We start from the raw sequence: 18,059 nt of genomic DNA on the forward strand, positions 1-18,059 counted from the left end.
AACTAAGTAAATGTAATTCATTACTGTACTTAAATAGTTTTTCGTGTATCTGTACTTTACTGAAGTTTTTCCTTTTTGGGCGACTTTTTACTTTCACTCCGCTACATTTCAAAGCAAATATTTGACTTTTTACTCCACTGCATTTTGTGAAATCTATCGTTCCTTTTGGCTTCTGTGTGTATAAAAATGTAACATGTCAAAAAGAAAGAAGCGCAAAGCAAAAACACTAATCAGGGCACAGCGTGCACTTTGTTTTGAGCTTGGACATACTATGCCAGTGTGTTGGACATACCGACCCGGTGCAAGTATACAGTTCAACGACAGTGTAACAGCACGTTTGGGAGTGCCTATTCCAACATAAATGATGGAATAATCTCCTGATGCTAACCTCTATTGTGTAAATAGACTAATTAATGACATTCTACTAAAATATTAGTGTTATGAGAGCGACGCTAGAATTTTTCACCTAAAATGAGTTGATAAAGCAAGTCTTCTTACAAAAATGATAATAGGACATAGTCATAATTAATATTTTAGTACTTTTACTTTTGATGTTTAAGTACATTTAAAGGCAAACACTTTTGTAGTTTTACTAAAGTGGAGGTCTAAAGAGAGGAACTTCTACTTTTACTAGTGTAATAGTTTACCTTCGTACTTCGTACACCACTAATAATAAACTCATAGCAATAACACAAATAGTAACAATACTACTGTTACTACTATTAATAATTAGAAAACACTCATTAAAATGGGTGATACAGTTCTATGCAAAAGTCAGAGAACACTCATTTATTTCATTTTCAGTCAAAAAGGCATTAAGCACTAGTAAAAGAGGAAAGTTTGCACAGCAGAACACCGAAACTGGGTACCCAAGATGTGGCTTTACAGACTGATGAGTTTGAATTTATAATTGGGATTACCGAGATTGTGAGATGCAGATGATGCAACCAACTTCTAAGACTGAACTTGTGGAAGTGTGGACAGATATGCACGCAGATTTCTTTGAAAAACTGAAAGCAAGAGCCTCAAAAACAATACAGACTGTATTAAAGGCACAGTGGACACAATAAATATTGAAAAAAATGATATATTTAGTTGTTGAGGCTCCTGTTAAATATTTGTCTTCTGGTTTCTTTCCTGATGCTGACAAATGAGTAACTTTGAAAATAAATAGAATAAAACTAATTTAATTAAATAAATGAAACACAGCCTCTGACATTTGCAAGTACTGTAGATGACATACAAAATAAATCTGGATGATAATATTTTTAACAAGTTAATTTGCCCTTGCCTCTTTGTTTCTCTAATCTATGGAATTTTATGTTTTATGTCTAGTAAACAAATTAATCTGCTGACACTCATAATATATATGTACGCAAGTCTGTCAGTCAGATTACAAAAGAATAGAAATAAACTACAAATTTAACATCCCTCGAATGAAAACAGATCCCCATGGGATTGTGCAGAAGCTCTGAATGTGAGTACAACCAAATCGCTGTACCCTGCAGTCTTCTTTAGCTTCACAAGTGCTACCTGATATGGGCTGCTTACGGAGAAAGTGGTGCTATTATATATGGAATACAGGAAGTTTTAGGTAATTGTGCAACATAACAATACAGTAAGCTGAGCAAGGCCTCCTCAGTTTTCACTGCCCTTGACTGACACTAGTCCTCCTAAATCCCTGCAATCAGACATCACCACAAACCATGTAATACGCTCTCGTCCAAAATGTGTAAACATTGCCACCTATTGGAAAAGCCAATACTGCAAGCTTCACCTGGAGGCATACAAGCATACATCTGTTCACATAATTCAGTCTGTTTATTATTATTATTATTATTATTATTATTATTATTATTATTATTATTATGGAGTACAGCAAATATTACAAAATGCAAATCAGCTCAACCTATTTTATTATATCTATTATGTTTTTTTTCAACCCATCAAAATCCGTCATAATAGCTTGAAGTGGCTCAGGGTATCAAGATACCAAGGAACACCAAGTTTCTCATAAAACTCTAATCTAAAAAAATCTATTGGATTGATAGTAATTTGGTGTTTCTAGGTTTTGTTTTCATAAGCAATCTATGTTAAAGACGCACTCTGTAAGAGTTTTTCATTAAATCCTAAGGGAAGGGGTCTGAAGCACAACCAACATTACAAAGTGGTCTTCTGCACATTCCATGTAATTACATATTTCCACCAGAGAGGTCTCCAAATCCCCAAATCTTAAATAGGGCAGTTTTAAGTAGTTGCATTGTTGGTTTTAGTGCAAAAAAAGCTTAGAAATTAGCTTAATAGGAAACTTTATGCAAGATTACAGGGTTGGGAACGGTAATATGTGGCATCAATATGGTTACTGTTTTATTGCACTGAGCCATGTTATGCTTTAGTGTTCCTAGACCACTGTTGTAGTACATTAAGCCCCCCCCCCCCTTACAATCAGTTCCAATAGGTATAAAACTTTAGTGTAAAAATGAGTTCTTTGTCTCTGGGTTATATTTTTGTTATTTTTGGATATTTTGGTATGTTTATGACCAAATGCAATGTTATTGGATCACTGTTTTAGTACACTAAGCCACATGAATAACCCCTTGATTAATATATACTATAAAGTTTCTTAACAAACAATTTACATTAGTGGGAAAAACAACAAGGACACAGTGACAACTGTGTCACTGATACAAAGCACTGCTCTTATAAAAGCTTCAAATGTTATTTGAGTGAGGGGTGAAGGAACAGGCTAGCTTCATGAGATACTTAAAAAAAACAAACAAGGTTAAAAACAAACAAGTGTAAAAACAAACTAACTAAGACTTACAGACTCAAGAATAGTGTACAATAAAGAGAAAGTTGGGATATAAATAGTAAAGCAGTCACAAACAGAAAAAAGCACAGCTTTTTTCCACACTAAGGATTTTAGAATGTCCTTAGAAGGTTCGTAGATGGGGGTGCAGACATGTTGGTGTTTGTTTATACTCACTTGGGCGACTGTGCTTGGAAATTGAATTTGGCTCTTGCTGCTTTCATCTGTGAATATATGGACAAACATACCATTAGACAAATTTACTAAGGATATTCACCATGACTAGACCCAGAACCCAAACTCACTGTACCTTCTTCTCCTCTCTCTTTGGTGGGAAGTCCATATCTCCAGACACACACGCTGTTCTGTCTGCGAGAGGAAACAGAAGACAGGTTGAACCATCAAGCCTCCCAGATTAGCAGGGAATTCCACCATAACATTTTAAAGAGTTCTTTCAAATATGAAGTTGCTGCTAATAGCACGTAAGTCATTTTCCCATAAAACAATGCTTGACTGTGTTATTAAAGTAGCTCCTGAACAGATCAGGAGCCTGAAGTTCAAATTTTGTCCATCTGTGTATATAGCCATATGTCATTCTATATGCTAATGCTAATTGAAGGGATATTAGCTTCCATTACTTAATAGCCTCATAACTCAAGTACAAAACTAAAGAATCAAACTTCAGACACCAAACATGTTTTTTTTTTTTTACTTTACACCAAACATAATGAATCCATTAATAATCCGATATAAACATGTCCATGTATACACCTCAGTTGCGATACACTAGTCGGAATACACTAGCAAGGTGGGTAATCCTGTAAATAATCAATTAAATAGAAGAATAAAAACCAAGTAAACGCCTGTATCCGATTACATTCCCAGTTGGAAAGTTTAAGTATGTTCTGCGCATGTGTGTCGGATCATAGCGAAAGTTTATAATGTTCAACATGGTAGGAGCAGAAAATGGTCTGCAGAGGAGACAAAGTCCTGGCATCCAACTTATGAGTCTCAGAACATGCCGTCTTCCTCTCAAAGTACAGTCTCCTGAGTCTGCCATCATTTGAAATCAATTAACTGCACAAGCACTGCTCACTGCTGCTCAACTCACTCTGACTAGACTCACATGATGCTTGTCGTCATGGTAATGTCTACACTAAGTGGTTCTAATTTTTGATGGCTAGAAGTAACCCGCCTGCTATCCCGCTGTAGTCAGTAGTGCTGGGCGACAGTTTCTTCTAGCTGCCTGTTTAATAAAAGAGCACTTGCCTTCATGCATAGTATCTCCTGTGTCTTATTCGATGCCGTCGCCACAATATTACTGGTTACAGTTTCTTCACAGCCCCACTGATATAATCAAAAACCAGTAAATGTTTTGGAGGCTGGAAAAGTCACTGCACTTCAATCTAAGATTACGGGAAATCAACAATTTTAAATGATACAATTGTGAGCAGGGACATGAACTAACAAGGTAAAACCAGCCCTTATGGACTTCAAGTTGACTTTACATATGATTGAATATATATTTATAGATCAGGGACTTCTGGTAGTTTAATGTAAGGCATAGCGTGCTAACGGCAAAGACTGTAGCATGACTTGTTCTTAGTCACGCAACTTGTTCAGGGGGGCTGTATAGTTCCAGATTAAGCTGACCAGAGAGTAACAGAGTGAAACACCCTAATAAGAACAAATTAAAGCAAGAAGGAGTTACAAAGCCATGCTTTAAAGCACTTGGGAAGAAATGGTCAAATAGTTGATCTGTGTCCAGCTCAGCAGATATCACACTGTGTTTACAGTGGCAACGTCTCTGTCCCTGTCTCTCTCTCCCCCAATTTCCAAGAAAAACAACTGGCTAATGCTAATCTATAATCAAGACCTCCACCTTCATTCTTCCTTCTGCAGTTCCTGCCTTACCCAACTACTGTATACCGCTCTCTGTGGAGTGATTAAGCAAGCTCTATGCTGTTTTTAGAGCTTGTGCTGTGATTGTCTGTGTTCCTCGAATACCACCCAGAGGTGAGGAAATCCAAAACAATAACAAGGTACAGATCCTTGTCAGTTCCTGGAATCCCTTGGAGTAATGCTGTAATGGTGTGAAAGGTCATAAAAACCAAGCATATTGTATGTTATTATTGTCTTTATTCCTCTATTATTTATATAGTTCCTCCAATCACCGTTTTTAAAAATAATCAAAGGATTATAAAGTGTATTTTCCATTACACATCAGCTCTTACTCATATATATACACACAACATTTTGGAATGAAACTCTTCAGTTCCAGATGCAAGCGTACTTTTGTTTCCTCTCTTGTGCATGAATGAGTGAAGGAACAACACAGATGGCCAAGTAACAATGAAGCAGCCAAATGTTAGAGTACTTATGGTTTCTATAATGGGGTGCTATATAAAAAAGGCCTTGACTGCTCAATATACCACCCAATATACTGAATGTACCTGTAAATGCACTCAAAAACAAAAACTGCTCTACTGCACAGTTATGGACTGCATTATAATATAGCTGAATATGACAATTGAATAACAGGAGAAAAGACAAATTGATGGAAGAAAAGACAGTTTGAATATCACATCTTACCGTTAGCATATGTGGTAATAGGTGCAAGGTCCGGCTGAACGCTGGAGCAAGGGATTGCTGGGCGGCTGAGAGGTGCACCTACTCCGTCTTTCGTCCCGAGATGCTTTTCTCCAGTCAAATAGCTGAGAGAAAAAGAAAAGACAAGTTGGATGATAGTTTAAAACAGGATGATACAACATCACGATAACTGTCATCATGATACACAACATGTAGCACGATATTTACTTTTTCAGAGATTTGCACAAGTTGGAACACACAAAATGCACCAGCAAAACAGCACCTCTGAAAAACTAAGAGTACAGTGTTTTTTATTGTAAAATAACTTGTGCAAAAAACTTTTGCAAAACCTTTTAAATGGAATGATTCAACTTACAGCAATGCCCTCTATCAGCCAATATATGTTTGGTATTCAAATTATGTTTCTTACTTACTTTAAAATTGGAGCTATGACATTAACGCTTCTAACAAAGACTAGAAGTCAACAGTCACCCAAATCTTTTCCACAAAATGGCCTAACACCACAACTACACGGGGTAACTTTGTTTATTTTATAGTCAACAAAAAGCCAAACTGTACCGTAACTCACATCAACAAGTGACCTTAATAAAGACCTGGATGAGGTTTGAGTGGGTTGTGGGAAATTTGTGGGAAGTGGACACCCAGCTTCCTCTGACCCATCAGCTGACCAATGGCAACCAAAACAAAGCTGAAAAACAGCAGCTTCCTAAATGCAAAAGTCATTTTTGCCATTAGCAGACTCAGATGATCTCACTCACAGGACATACAGGATACACCTCTGGGTAATCGTCCACTTTAGACAATGGGCTTATCATTACATAATCAGACACGGAAAGTTTTGCTATTAAACCCTGTTGTCTCTGAGGGTCGCTTGGCTAATGGCAGCTTGCTGCTTATCTGAATTCTGTTTAGATCTTCCTCATAATGATTTAAAGACACTATTTTAAGACTAAAATATTACATTAGTGCCAAAAGAGCACTGGAATATTACAGTTTCAACACTACAATACACAGTATACTAAATATATAAACATATAACCTATTAATTAGCAGAATGAGTAAGATGATTTAGGTGGGATTAAGTAGTAGAACAACACTCGCCTGAATGGGTTTAAAATATATTGTGATCCATCTCAAAGTAGAGTTCAACTGCATCATCTGTAAAATACTACTACTTCTACTACTACCACCAGTAATACTACTACTAGTACTACTACTATTAATAATAATAATAATAATAATAATAATAATAATAATAAAAATAATAATAATCAGTAAGTATGCACTTATTTTTGGACAAACTCAGGCTTTTTTTAAATGCAAGAAACAAACAGTCACCTGCAAAATGGTCAAATAACATGCATTGTTGATTTACTGAGCGACAATAAATGAACACATACAATACAGAGAACACCCTTCTGCACATTTTAATGCCCACTTACTGTGTATTAGCTACATTTGAAATATTGGGGAAAAAAATAAAACATAAAATGTGGCCTGTGCAATTGTTACAGTACATTTTATTAGTTTTTTTCCTAACATGATGATTTTCACATTCTGCAAATAAACAGGAATTCTGCTGTTAAATGTGCAGTCTGTGTTATGTGTGTCTATGTTAACTTATTCTCACTTAAAAAAAACAACAAAAAAAAAACATGTAATTTGACAAGGAGTGCCAGGGTGTGAGGGGTGGGGGGAGGGGGCCTCAGACCACAAGGCCCAAGGTAGCAAATCCAAAATGACCCGAAGGAAAATACCTTGAATACGCAATCACTCAATTAATGAAATGAAGACCCCTTGACCCATATCCTGCCACCGTGTTTAAAATGAAAAAGAAAAGTCCTCAACACCAAAAAGTTTCAGAAATAATAAGAATATGCAGAATAATTATGATAAATAATGTATTTAGTTTCTTTAAATTACTTTTTTTTTTAAACAAACAAGTTGTTTTCAGGTCTAGTTTTTTTTTATTATTGGTTTGGGGTTAAAAAGCCTCTAAAGTCACTTCAAGGGCCTCACAAAACCATGATCCATCTATGGTTCTGAGGTGTAGCCAAGGACTAGCCAGCAGTGGCCAGTATGAAGCATGGCTTGTTATGGAAAGTGAGACAGTCAACCATCACCAGCAAAGTATCAAATGCACTTCAATCATGTGGACAGATTTAGTTAAGTACAGAAAAAAATATGCTGCATTACTTCTTGTGTAATTTTAAAACTTTAACAGTAAGTTTTATTTCTTTTTTTCGTGTCACCCAATCAAAGCTCTAAGCCTTACCTGGCCACTCCACTCTACACCCCAGCCCTGGTTAGGCACTCAGCGATTTACTAACGTGTAGCTTTTGTCCAGCCTGATGTGAAGACTAGGCCGGCTCCTGGGAACATGTGTTCTTACAGGTTTCTCCTTCAGGCTATTCTAGATGTTCAGAATGTTCTAGACTGGAGGAACCTGTAAAACTCTTCACAGGCTCTTCACCTCGCCTGCATTCTGCTCCACATTTCTGTGGCAACAGCAGCATTTATGGTATTTTGGCAGTGGAGAGTGAGGACATAGGGGGAGTGAAGAGGGCCAAAACAGACAAGCTCATCTTAGCAATAAACACTGCACAGAGAGAGAGAGTCAGAGGAACGTGGCAGAGACAGTGAGATGTGAGTGAGATGCGCTGCAGTTCAAACCTTTAGAATCAATGTTTTCAATGAAATAAAATGTGTGGTCGCAGATAAATTCATAAAATGACTCTAATAGTAACCTTTAGCAACTTCACTGCTTTCAGATAATTAGCTAATTTTAGGTGTCCAGAATGAAGAACAGGGCAGTTGATGATTCCATAATGACCAAGAGAGATGTAACAGCAAGCATGAAGTTCTCAAAAATTGAGGCATAAAATCCGTAAACGGATCAGGTTTATGTCCTAAAATCAGTCACAGATAATTTTACATGTTTTAAAATGGACATGTGCAGTTTTTGTTACTGTGCCTCTGAGACTGGTGTATGTAAATGAGCTCTATTCAGATGGGCTTCCCTGTATTGTGCCTCATTCAAAACACAATCCAGGCTGAAACACACTTTATGATGTCAGTGTGAGTGGGTGGGGCTAAAGTGATGATTCAATTTGAATTTCATGAAATGTTACTGTCTTAATTTACACAAGAAAAATGAACTTATACAACCTTTTATATTTTTGCCACATTTTAAGTAATTTCCTGACATTAAAACATGCAATCAAACTCGAACCTGTCAACGCAGAATATAAACCACATAGAAATGTTATTCATCTGTAAATATTTAATAACATTAAATTACGTAATTCAATTGCAATATATAGCAAATGACAATTCTAGACATTTACAGGTTAAACACACTCATTCACACTCACACACAGACACACCATATTAATGGTGACTGTGGGGCCAAGCATGTGAAAGAGTCACAGAGCTTAGATGTCCTCAACTTGACCCCTCTCTCTCTCTCTCTCTCTCTCTCTCTCAGACAGAAACACACACAGCTCAGCAGGGGTTCTGGTATTTGGGCTGCAAGCTAACACAAGTCAACAATTAACCAATCACAGCAGGAGACACAGTCATATGACAATGATAAGCACAGTTTATCCAACAAGACTGAAAAAAAAAGATTGAATGTATTTGATTCAAATGTGTTGGACAAACTACCTCAGGGTGAAATGTAACGCAGATATTTTATGTAGTTAAACAGTAAACAGTCATATCCAATCAAGAAATCCATATCCTCCCCCATGTAAACCGTAAACAATCTTTTTTTTAATATTTAGGCTCAGATTCATCAAAAAACTACTATTGATGGAATGTAAATAAAACGAACAAATGTATGTCATATGAAAAAGTTTGTGCAAGCCTAAAATCCTCTGAAAAGGACACAATTTTGCTGTGCATTTGCTGAATGCAACATGTTGGAATATAAAATAAAACATAAAACGCAACCCGTGCAAAAGTTATGGCACATTTTATAGGCCTATTTTATGTGTTTTAAGTTAAACCCAGCTAATAACTAGAAACTGTGCCCAAAAATGTAGACAAAAATTCCATGTTTAAATTTGTTAGCTTCAAAAATCAACATGTCATTAGACCAGGGCTAAAGGTTTGCATATGACTGTATGTCAGTTTTTAACTGTGTGCACAGCTTCTATTCACAAATTATACTTATAAATATATTTGTTTAAGTCTTTAGGCCAGGAAGCTCGTCTGCTTTTTTGATTAATAGCAGAGACGTATAGGGTGCTTGTATATGAAAAATAAGAATATTTTTGAAATTATTCAGCAATACATACACACACACACACACACACACACACACACACATTTACATACATACATATATATATACACACACACATTTACATACATACATATATATACACACACACACACACACACACACACACACACACATTTACATACATACATATATATACACACACACACACACACACACACACACATTTACATACATACATACATATATATATATATACACACACACACACACACACACACAGACTGCTGGGATAGGCTCCAGCACCCCCCCGTGACCCTGATGGAGAAGCAGCTTAGAAAATGGATGGATGGATGGATGGATGGACACACACACACACACACACACACACACACACACATATATATATATATATATATATATATATATATATATATATATATACACACACAGTTTTACTTACTTTTGGATAAGTGTGCTGATGTCATTTCTATTCAAGTGGAATTGTTGTAACGTTACACATTTGAATCAAGTAAACTTCTTTCCAGTGAACTATACAGTCTACCATATTATAATACCACACATTATAAATATAAGACTAATTGTTCACTCTTATTAACGCAGGTCCAATGATTGCTACCAACTCCGCTGCCGCAGGTTGCTGGCCAGCTGTGGTGGTTCAGTTTCATGTATGAAGATTTCATCTTTGTTTCTAGTCTAAACAGACACACATTCACTCACACGCTGGCACACACCTGTTGTCCGGTCCTCTCCCAGCAGGTCCGGCTCCTGTAGAGTCGCCTCTACCAGCCTGTGAACAACAAAACCACAGTAAGTCCGGCTCACGCAGCCGCTCACCTACCGCCACCACACACACGAGAGAGCAGAGTGTTTGGGAACAGCCCAGTGAAAAGGCGAGCGGGGCGGTGGTGCTAACTCCCGCCCAGAGAGCTGCGCTGGTCCCCTGGGTCCTACAGCACCACAGGTTCACGTTATTTTGCATGGCAGCAGTGTTATGAAGGGTACATGAAACAGATCTGGCTTTAGCTGCCAGCCTCCAAGTTAGGCCGTGCTAATTTGTCAACAAACACCAGCAAGGCTACACCTACAAGGTAAGAGTGGCTGGTGAGTGTAGTAGGAATGTGGAGAAATCTGTCCCAGCCTGCAGAGAAGATTCAGACACTTCAAAAAGACTGAAGACAAACTACTGTTCAAGCATCATAGCACTGGAGCTAGCTGACACGAAGTGGAAGAAAATGGACAAAGTTAAAGACAAAAATTCAGGATTCACGATGGCTGAAATGATGGGTTTTAGCGACTTTAGCACTTCTGTCCATTTTTATCGATAACACTAGAGAAGAAAAGCACAGAGCATGTCTGTCCTGACTGACTTCATTTGGAATAAGGGTAAAAAAAATTTCGCCAAACTCTCGATTGAAGACTCGTTTGCTATGTTGCTTTAGGAAAACATTTACAAATGTCATTTGTTTTTCTCAAATTAGTGCTTTAAAATTTTAATGCCTAATTGCTGTTTATTTGCTGAATTTCACATATCAGCCTGTGCAAACGTTATGATGCATTTTATCTGCTAGGTTTTCTTTTTTTGTAATATGTTAAACTAAAAAAAGTAGCAAAAAAAAAAGCAAAAGCCTAAAAATAGAAATAAGGGCATATTTAAGCTTGTTCCCTGTAGAGCATGTGTCAGGCTCCTGTCCTTGCGGATCAAAACACTGCACGCTACCTCATTAAACGCACCTGATTCAGCTCATCAGCTGATTAGCAAGGCCTTCATGAACTGAATTCCGAGCATTAAAGGGTAAAAGTTTCAGACGTCTGCTGTGGAGGATGTGTTAACTTATGTAAGCGTAGAAATTCAACAAATGTTGATTTGATATTCAACTTGGAACGTTTTCGTACGACTGGACGAGGCTGGAATACAGGAATTCTAGTCTAATACGGTGTACCTCGTGATTTTTGGCCACTTAGCATCAAGATTTCTTTTTCACCTGCTAGTCTGGAAGATCACCAGAGCGTGACGGCATCAGACCGATTTATGAGAAAACATCACCACACCTGAGAAACGAGTCATCAAAGCATCACCTGTCAGAATCTGTGATACCATCATTCGAAGGAAGCAGCAGGAATATGATATAGTGCACTGGGTAATTGCTGATTTTGCTAATGACCTTAAAAGCAGAAATGTTTTATACGTGGCTCAGTGAATGTATACAGTTCGGAGGCTGTGATTATGAGGCTTGCTATCTCGAGGATTGACTCCCACTCACGTGAGTGGTTTTGGGTGTAGTGTACTTCACTAAATGAAGCGCCACAGAAACGCAGACATGATGAAACAAGCAGAATAAACAGTGGCCGAGTCAGAAGGGCAGGCTGTTTCAGGCCATGCGAGTGATCAGTGGCCTACTAGTCTTAAGTTTTGGCCGTGCAGTAGTACATGAGGAGGTTCACTGTGGGAAGGGACACCAAAGGGTCAACGTGCACAGCTGCTTGTCGTCAGGGAAATCGTTCTGTGAGCTTAGCTGCTGACGAAGCAGGAAGTAAGGAACCCTGGCCAAGACGAGACACTTTCTGAGCCTCCTGATGAACTGCACGGTGCACGAGGAGACCTTTACAGTCTAGACTGGTCGAGTTTCTGAACTGGAATCGATCCGAGTTTCCGAGAGCTGAATTAAAGACTGGACTTTCAGTCCAAACATAGAAGCGTAACAGGACATAAGTTACAGTTTAGAGGGAGATATCTCTAAAATGTGAATCTGTCTCTCTCTCTCTCTCTGTTCATTCTTTGCTGTCCCTCCAACAGAAACTTCTTCTTTCTCACTCGTTCTCTCGTTCTCTCTCCCGGACTCTCTCTCCCCAAATTTTCCTACCTCCCTTTCTCCCACTCATAGTCATCTGAAAATAGTGGCCTGTCTTTGTATGAAGTCATGGTCTGAGTTCATAGTGAGTTTGCAGGCCATTTAATGATGTAATAAACACTAGGCTTATCATGTAGGTATTAATCTTACTTACTATGCTCACTGATTCATTACTCACCAACTACTATGAATCATTTGTAGTGCTTGTGGTTTGTAGTGAGCTTCATGTAGTTCTTCATGATTAAATGGTTCATCGTGAAATGTTTCTTCAGATTGATAGAGGATCAGCATAGCATCAAGCTTGACGTCATAACAATAGAAGAACCCTTTTTTGGTGCAATATAGAATCATTTTGGAAAAGATTATATACAGAACCATATCGCTGCAGTCGGAACAAAACCGTGTATATTTCCATTTTTTGTGGTTTGACATAAATTGAAAATGCCTGTAGTCCTTTATATTGTGTGTACATTTCATGGTAAATGGACCAAAAGAAATGACCCAAAAGTACTTGGAAAGTCTGGTTCCATTGACTTACATTAAAAGTAAAGTATGTTTTTTTCCTTCTCCTGCAAAGTTCCGTTTTGGAGATATGAGGTTTTAATCCGACAGCAGTGATATACAACACATTCCACATTCCATTCTCTATCAATCTAAAATGATTACGTCAGTCTGGTTTGCAATGCAATATTAGCTGTAAATTCCTCAACATTAAACAGTGTCTACTTTAGTACACAAGATGGCAATGACACCTTTTACTTGCTGAACAGAGAGAAAGAAAAAGTCTGGCTGTTTATGCACAACAGCACAAATCAGCAGGGCAGTTAGCAGCATGAGCTAATGAGTTCATTTTAGTGTTGAAATTCTGGAAATGAACCCCTTAAATGGCCAGGGACCACTGGTAGGCCCAAAGTTTTACTACACACTTCTATAAGACTAGCTCAGCCAGTTTGAAGTCCCAGAAATAAGCATTAGAATGTAACATTCTATTTTAAGTGGGTTATAAAGCCTGTATTTTCTGAAAAAAAAAAAACGTCTTGGAACGAGAGGAAGCCATATATAAAATCTAATAAATTGAACTAAAGATTTTTGACCTAAGTATTTGAACAAATACTAGTATGAAACAAATCTGTAAGTTTTGCAGTTAAGAGAGGGAAGAAATGAGGTATGGACTCATGTATGGACGCTTAGAGCATAAGAGGAAAAATGTGCAGTGGGGAGATGCTATATAAAGAAAAAGCAGAAAATGTGAGCCGCAAGGCTGATGGAGTGTGTTGGAAACGGGGGGTCAGTACCTCACCCCTGCCTTGCCGCTGCTGCTTCTTCAGGGAAATCTTCCTCTCAATGCCCCGGATGTCTGACTCCAGCTCTGCTTCAAAACGGTTCAGCTCTGACTCCAAAGCAGCCTGGGCAGCAGCGCCATGGTGAGGACCGTGATGGTCAACATGGAAATAAATCAGAAACGGAGCGTGTGACTGTTGCAAATCTTATAACTGAGCATGGAATTGCAAAGAAATCTAAACCCAGGTGTTCAAGAAGACATGCTGTCTATAAAAAATACTAAAAACACAAATATTAGGCTTAAAGATGGCTGCTACTACTGTTTTCATATACCTTTGTCTGTATTTATTAGATAACACTGTCATAAAGTGTCAGAAACCACACAAGCAGGTCTTTTTGAAATTAGTCACATGACTAATGAACATGGCCTCAGGCAAAGGTGTGATGATTTAGGCCAAAGTCCTTCTAGAAAAGTCTGTCTACTCAACCACCGTCTTGGTAATACCCCCAGGCAGTTATTTCCATTCATACAAGACTGGGCTCCCATCTCTTTGAATGGGTAGAGCCCTAAAAAGGAAACAAAATGCCTTATTAACGTTTCTCCACAATGGAGGGCTTTACAAAGCAAGCCCATTGGCTCACTTCTTTAAAGGGACTTCCCTCATGAACACATTCCATGTTCAGCGTTATGAGCTGTCCAGTTCATTTTTCAAGCGGTTCTCCTTTGTAATGTCTCTATAGGCATGCAGTTAGCATGATGCTGACTGGTTTATATAAGCTTTTATTATTGCTTAGCTACATTAGCCAAAAAAGCTAACTTTAAACGCCAAACATCTTGCCTGGTCAACTACATTTTGGGGCAAGAGTGAAACTATGAATTTGATTCTTCACTAAAGGAACTTGGTGAGAATTAAAGCTGCTAATGTTCTGGTCAGCATGTGTGGGGACTCACCTCTATGGAGGGGGAACGGGGTGTCTCAGCAGGGCAGCGCACAGGCGGTTGTCTAGGTGACTGAAAGCAAAAATAAAAGCTGAGTTAAGCTGCAAAATATCACATCTCAGTGTCACAAGGAAGGTCTGATACTTCACAATTAGGAAGAGGCAGAGTAAAGGCACATGTTAGCATCTTACAGTCAAAACACTGACCTAGAATAACATGTAACCTTTCTCTGGGATGCTAAAAACATTAAAACAATGGTTCAATGAAAAATGTAAACTTTCCCTTTACCGTTAGTCAATCAACCAAAACATGTTTGTTGTTGAAATTTGCTTCTTTAGTTTTGCACTGGAGATATGAAGCTAATAGCTAACAAGCTTATGCTGCGATCAACCCAGTTAGCAAAGTTTGTCTGGCCCACTTGTGGGCCACGTCTTTGGGACTCTTCTGGCCCAGTATACAGCTGGGTCCTCCAGAACTGGCCCACAGATTGTAAAGTGAGTCAATATAATGTACGCGGCCTAAATCTGGCCCAACCTATTGCTAGTCCAGATCATTCACACTAGAATTGGCCCACAAACATAGAAACGAAGCAATACCTTGGCCCACATGCCTAAGATGCAGTGGTGGACAGTAACGAAGTAAATGTAATTCATTACTGTACTTAAGTAGTTTTTTTGTGCATCTGTACTTTACTGAAGTTTTTCCATTTTGGGTGACTTTTGACTTTCACTCCACTACATTTCAAAGTCAAATATCTTACTTTTTACTCCACTTCGTTATGAGAAATCTGTCGTTCCTTTTGGTTTATGTGTCCATAACAACATAACATGCCAAAAAGAAAGAAATGTGAAGGAAGTACACCAATCAGGGCACAGCCCACGCTTTGTTTTGAGCTTATTTTGACCTCTTGAACATACCAACCAGCACACAGTTCAATGTCAGTGCAGTAGTATAGAATTTTAGGAGTGCCTATTCATAACATAAATTATGGAACTAACCTAACTTTCTATAAATAGACCACAATATAGAAATATGTACACATATGCAGTTGTGACTGGCATCTGTCTTTTTTTTTTTTCATTTTTTACAGTAAATTTATTTTTGCTAGTTAATGTTTATGAACGACCTGTCCAGGGTGTATCCTGCCTTCCGCCCGAAGACTGCTGGGATAGGCTCCAGCACCCCCCGCGACCCTGACGGAGAAGCGGCTTAGAAAATGGATGGATGGATGGATGGAATGTTTATGAACAGAGACCTACAGATGCAGTATAGTAATGAAAAACTAATTTGTGATCCTGAGTTTAAAGCCAGTTTTTATTAAACTTAAACTTGTAAACTTAGTACTTGTACTTTCGATACTTAAGTACATTTGAAGGCAAATACTTTTGTACTTTTACCAAAGTGAAGGTCTAAAGGGAGGAACCTCTACTTTTATTGGAGTAATATTTTACCTTGGGGATCTCTACTTTAACTCAAGGGCGTGGCTTATGTACTTCATCCACCACTGCTAACATCTGCCTGGTATTCAACCAGCACTCACATAGGAAAGCCAGAACCGGCCCAGAATTGTCTGCTATCTGGGGACTGGTGCTTGTAGCTCGAATTTTTCCTAATTCTGACTAGGAAAACTAAAAAGCACACCCCCTTAATTGGGAATTCCTATTTAGAAAGCTGGCAAGGTGTAATATTGGGAAGCATATGATGTCATATATGCAGGATGTCTGCTCATGCTGTCAACAGTAAAGTACCACTTCACTACTTTTAAATGAGATTTCTTAAAATCAATCAACATACAGACACAAATGTTGTTTAGATCTATAACACTGACCACAGAGTTTGCTGTACTGAGAAGGAAAATCCATCATAAACATTAAAGCTAACATCACTAACATTAGCTGACTTGCTATCAAATCTTTGGGGCGACCATTTTTTCCCCCCACATTTTGTAGGTCAACGCATGGAGCTCCGACTTTTGAGTAAAAAAGCCATGTTGCATCATATTACTTGTTGAGTACATTAGGCTTGTAGTCAAGTGCAAAACTAAAGAAAAATAGTTCAGACAAAAACCATGTCTTGGCTGACTTGACAACCTTTGGGGTAAGAGAACAATTGTCTAAATTTATCCCAAACTGTTCCTTACTAAATTTAACATTAAATGTACAGCTTCAAATTCATCTCTTAAGCATTAAATCATTAGTCCCTGAAGAGTAAAAGGTCCTATATTCAGCAATATCTCAGTAGCAAGTGGACACAACAAAGACTGAGTAATAAGCAGAATCTAAGACACAGAATCAAAGTCAAGCCCAAAAATCATGAACTCATTTCTAAATGTCATGCAGTTTCCAGTGATCTCACTTGCACTCCAAAAAGATGAGATCAGAAGAGTCTCCTGAAGTGGAGTTTATCTGATTGGCTCCGTTTGCTCCTCCACTCGCAGTAAAAGTCGAAGAATACTCCGTAATCAGTCTTTAAAGGGCAGCATCATTACACTCAAACAAGCCACAGACTGATAGGATCGTGTAGCACATCGCTTTCTTAAAAGCCCCAAAAGCCAGAGCTCAGACTTCACTTTCTCTTTTCCTGGCTGTCTTTCAAATATCTTGGCAAGAGGAGAGCTGCTTAGTGCCAGGCCAGCTGCTTCACAGTCATCCTTGCAATCAGATCAGCTCATACAGATGATTTCATCTTAAAAAGGCGTCTCAACGTTAGTCCAACTCACATGGAGGAAGATTCCGCGCTTGTGTCTAACGGCTGGGCTGTGAAATTGTGAAGCACTTTTGGATCAGACAGGCGGATAACGTGGATAACGGGCCTAATCACTATCACAAGACTGCTCAGCCTGGCGCAGACCCACAGAGGGAGGGAAAGAACAATGAATCCATTGCTTCGCTCTCCTGGAACATAACCACGTAACTCGAACTGGCCCAGATAAACTAGCAAACTGTGACAAGAGTCACTCACAATGCAACAAGATCCTGATAAATATACTTAGCCACTAATGGAAACCACCTTTTTCACTCATATGCTTCATAAAAAGGGGTCATTCTAGGACTCAGGTCAAAAATCAAATCACACAGTTTGCCCTGTTCTCTGAATATTTGGTGTCTGAAGTTTGCTGCATTAGTTTTGAACCAGAGTTGCAAGGCTAATGTAGCTAACAAGTAACGGAAGCTCATTGCACTGATCAGCACTGTATTACTTGTCAGCTACACTTACAGAACTTCCTCCTTAAATGTAGTCGATAAGCTAAACCACCTTTGGTGTCTGAATTTGGTGTCTTTTATAGTTTTGTACAGGGGC

General features: G+C 38.4%; 1 protein-coding gene across 5 annotated transcripts in view; it reads right to left on the bottom strand.

Moving 5' to 3' along the window:
• Positions 1-18,059, bottom strand: part of sorbs3 (sorbin and SH3 domain containing 3) — an 85,319-nt gene that overhangs the window by 8,748 nt on the left and 58,512 nt on the right. For all 5 annotated transcript variants that reach the window (XM_017696408.2, XM_017696407.2, XM_017696404.2 and 2 more), the window contains exons 10-15: positions 14,772-14,831; positions 13,834-13,944; positions 10,421-10,476; positions 5,402-5,523; positions 3,120-3,178; positions 2,987-3,033 (exon numbers count right to left, since the gene is read on the bottom strand). In XM_017696408.2, coding sequence (XP_017551897.1) covers positions 2,987-3,033; positions 3,120-3,178; positions 5,402-5,523; positions 10,421-10,476; positions 13,834-13,944; positions 14,772-14,831 — 455 coding nt within the window. The remainder of the gene's footprint in view (positions 1-2,986; positions 3,034-3,119; positions 3,179-5,401; positions 5,524-10,420; positions 10,477-13,833; positions 13,945-14,771; positions 14,832-18,059) is intronic.

The sequence above is a fragment of the Pygocentrus nattereri genome, chromosome 29 (genome assembly GCF_015220715.1).
Source record: "Pygocentrus nattereri isolate fPygNat1 chromosome 29, fPygNat1.pri, whole genome shotgun sequence".
In the NCBI taxonomy this organism is placed as follows: domain Eukaryota; kingdom Metazoa; phylum Chordata; class Actinopteri; order Characiformes; family Serrasalmidae; genus Pygocentrus; species Pygocentrus nattereri.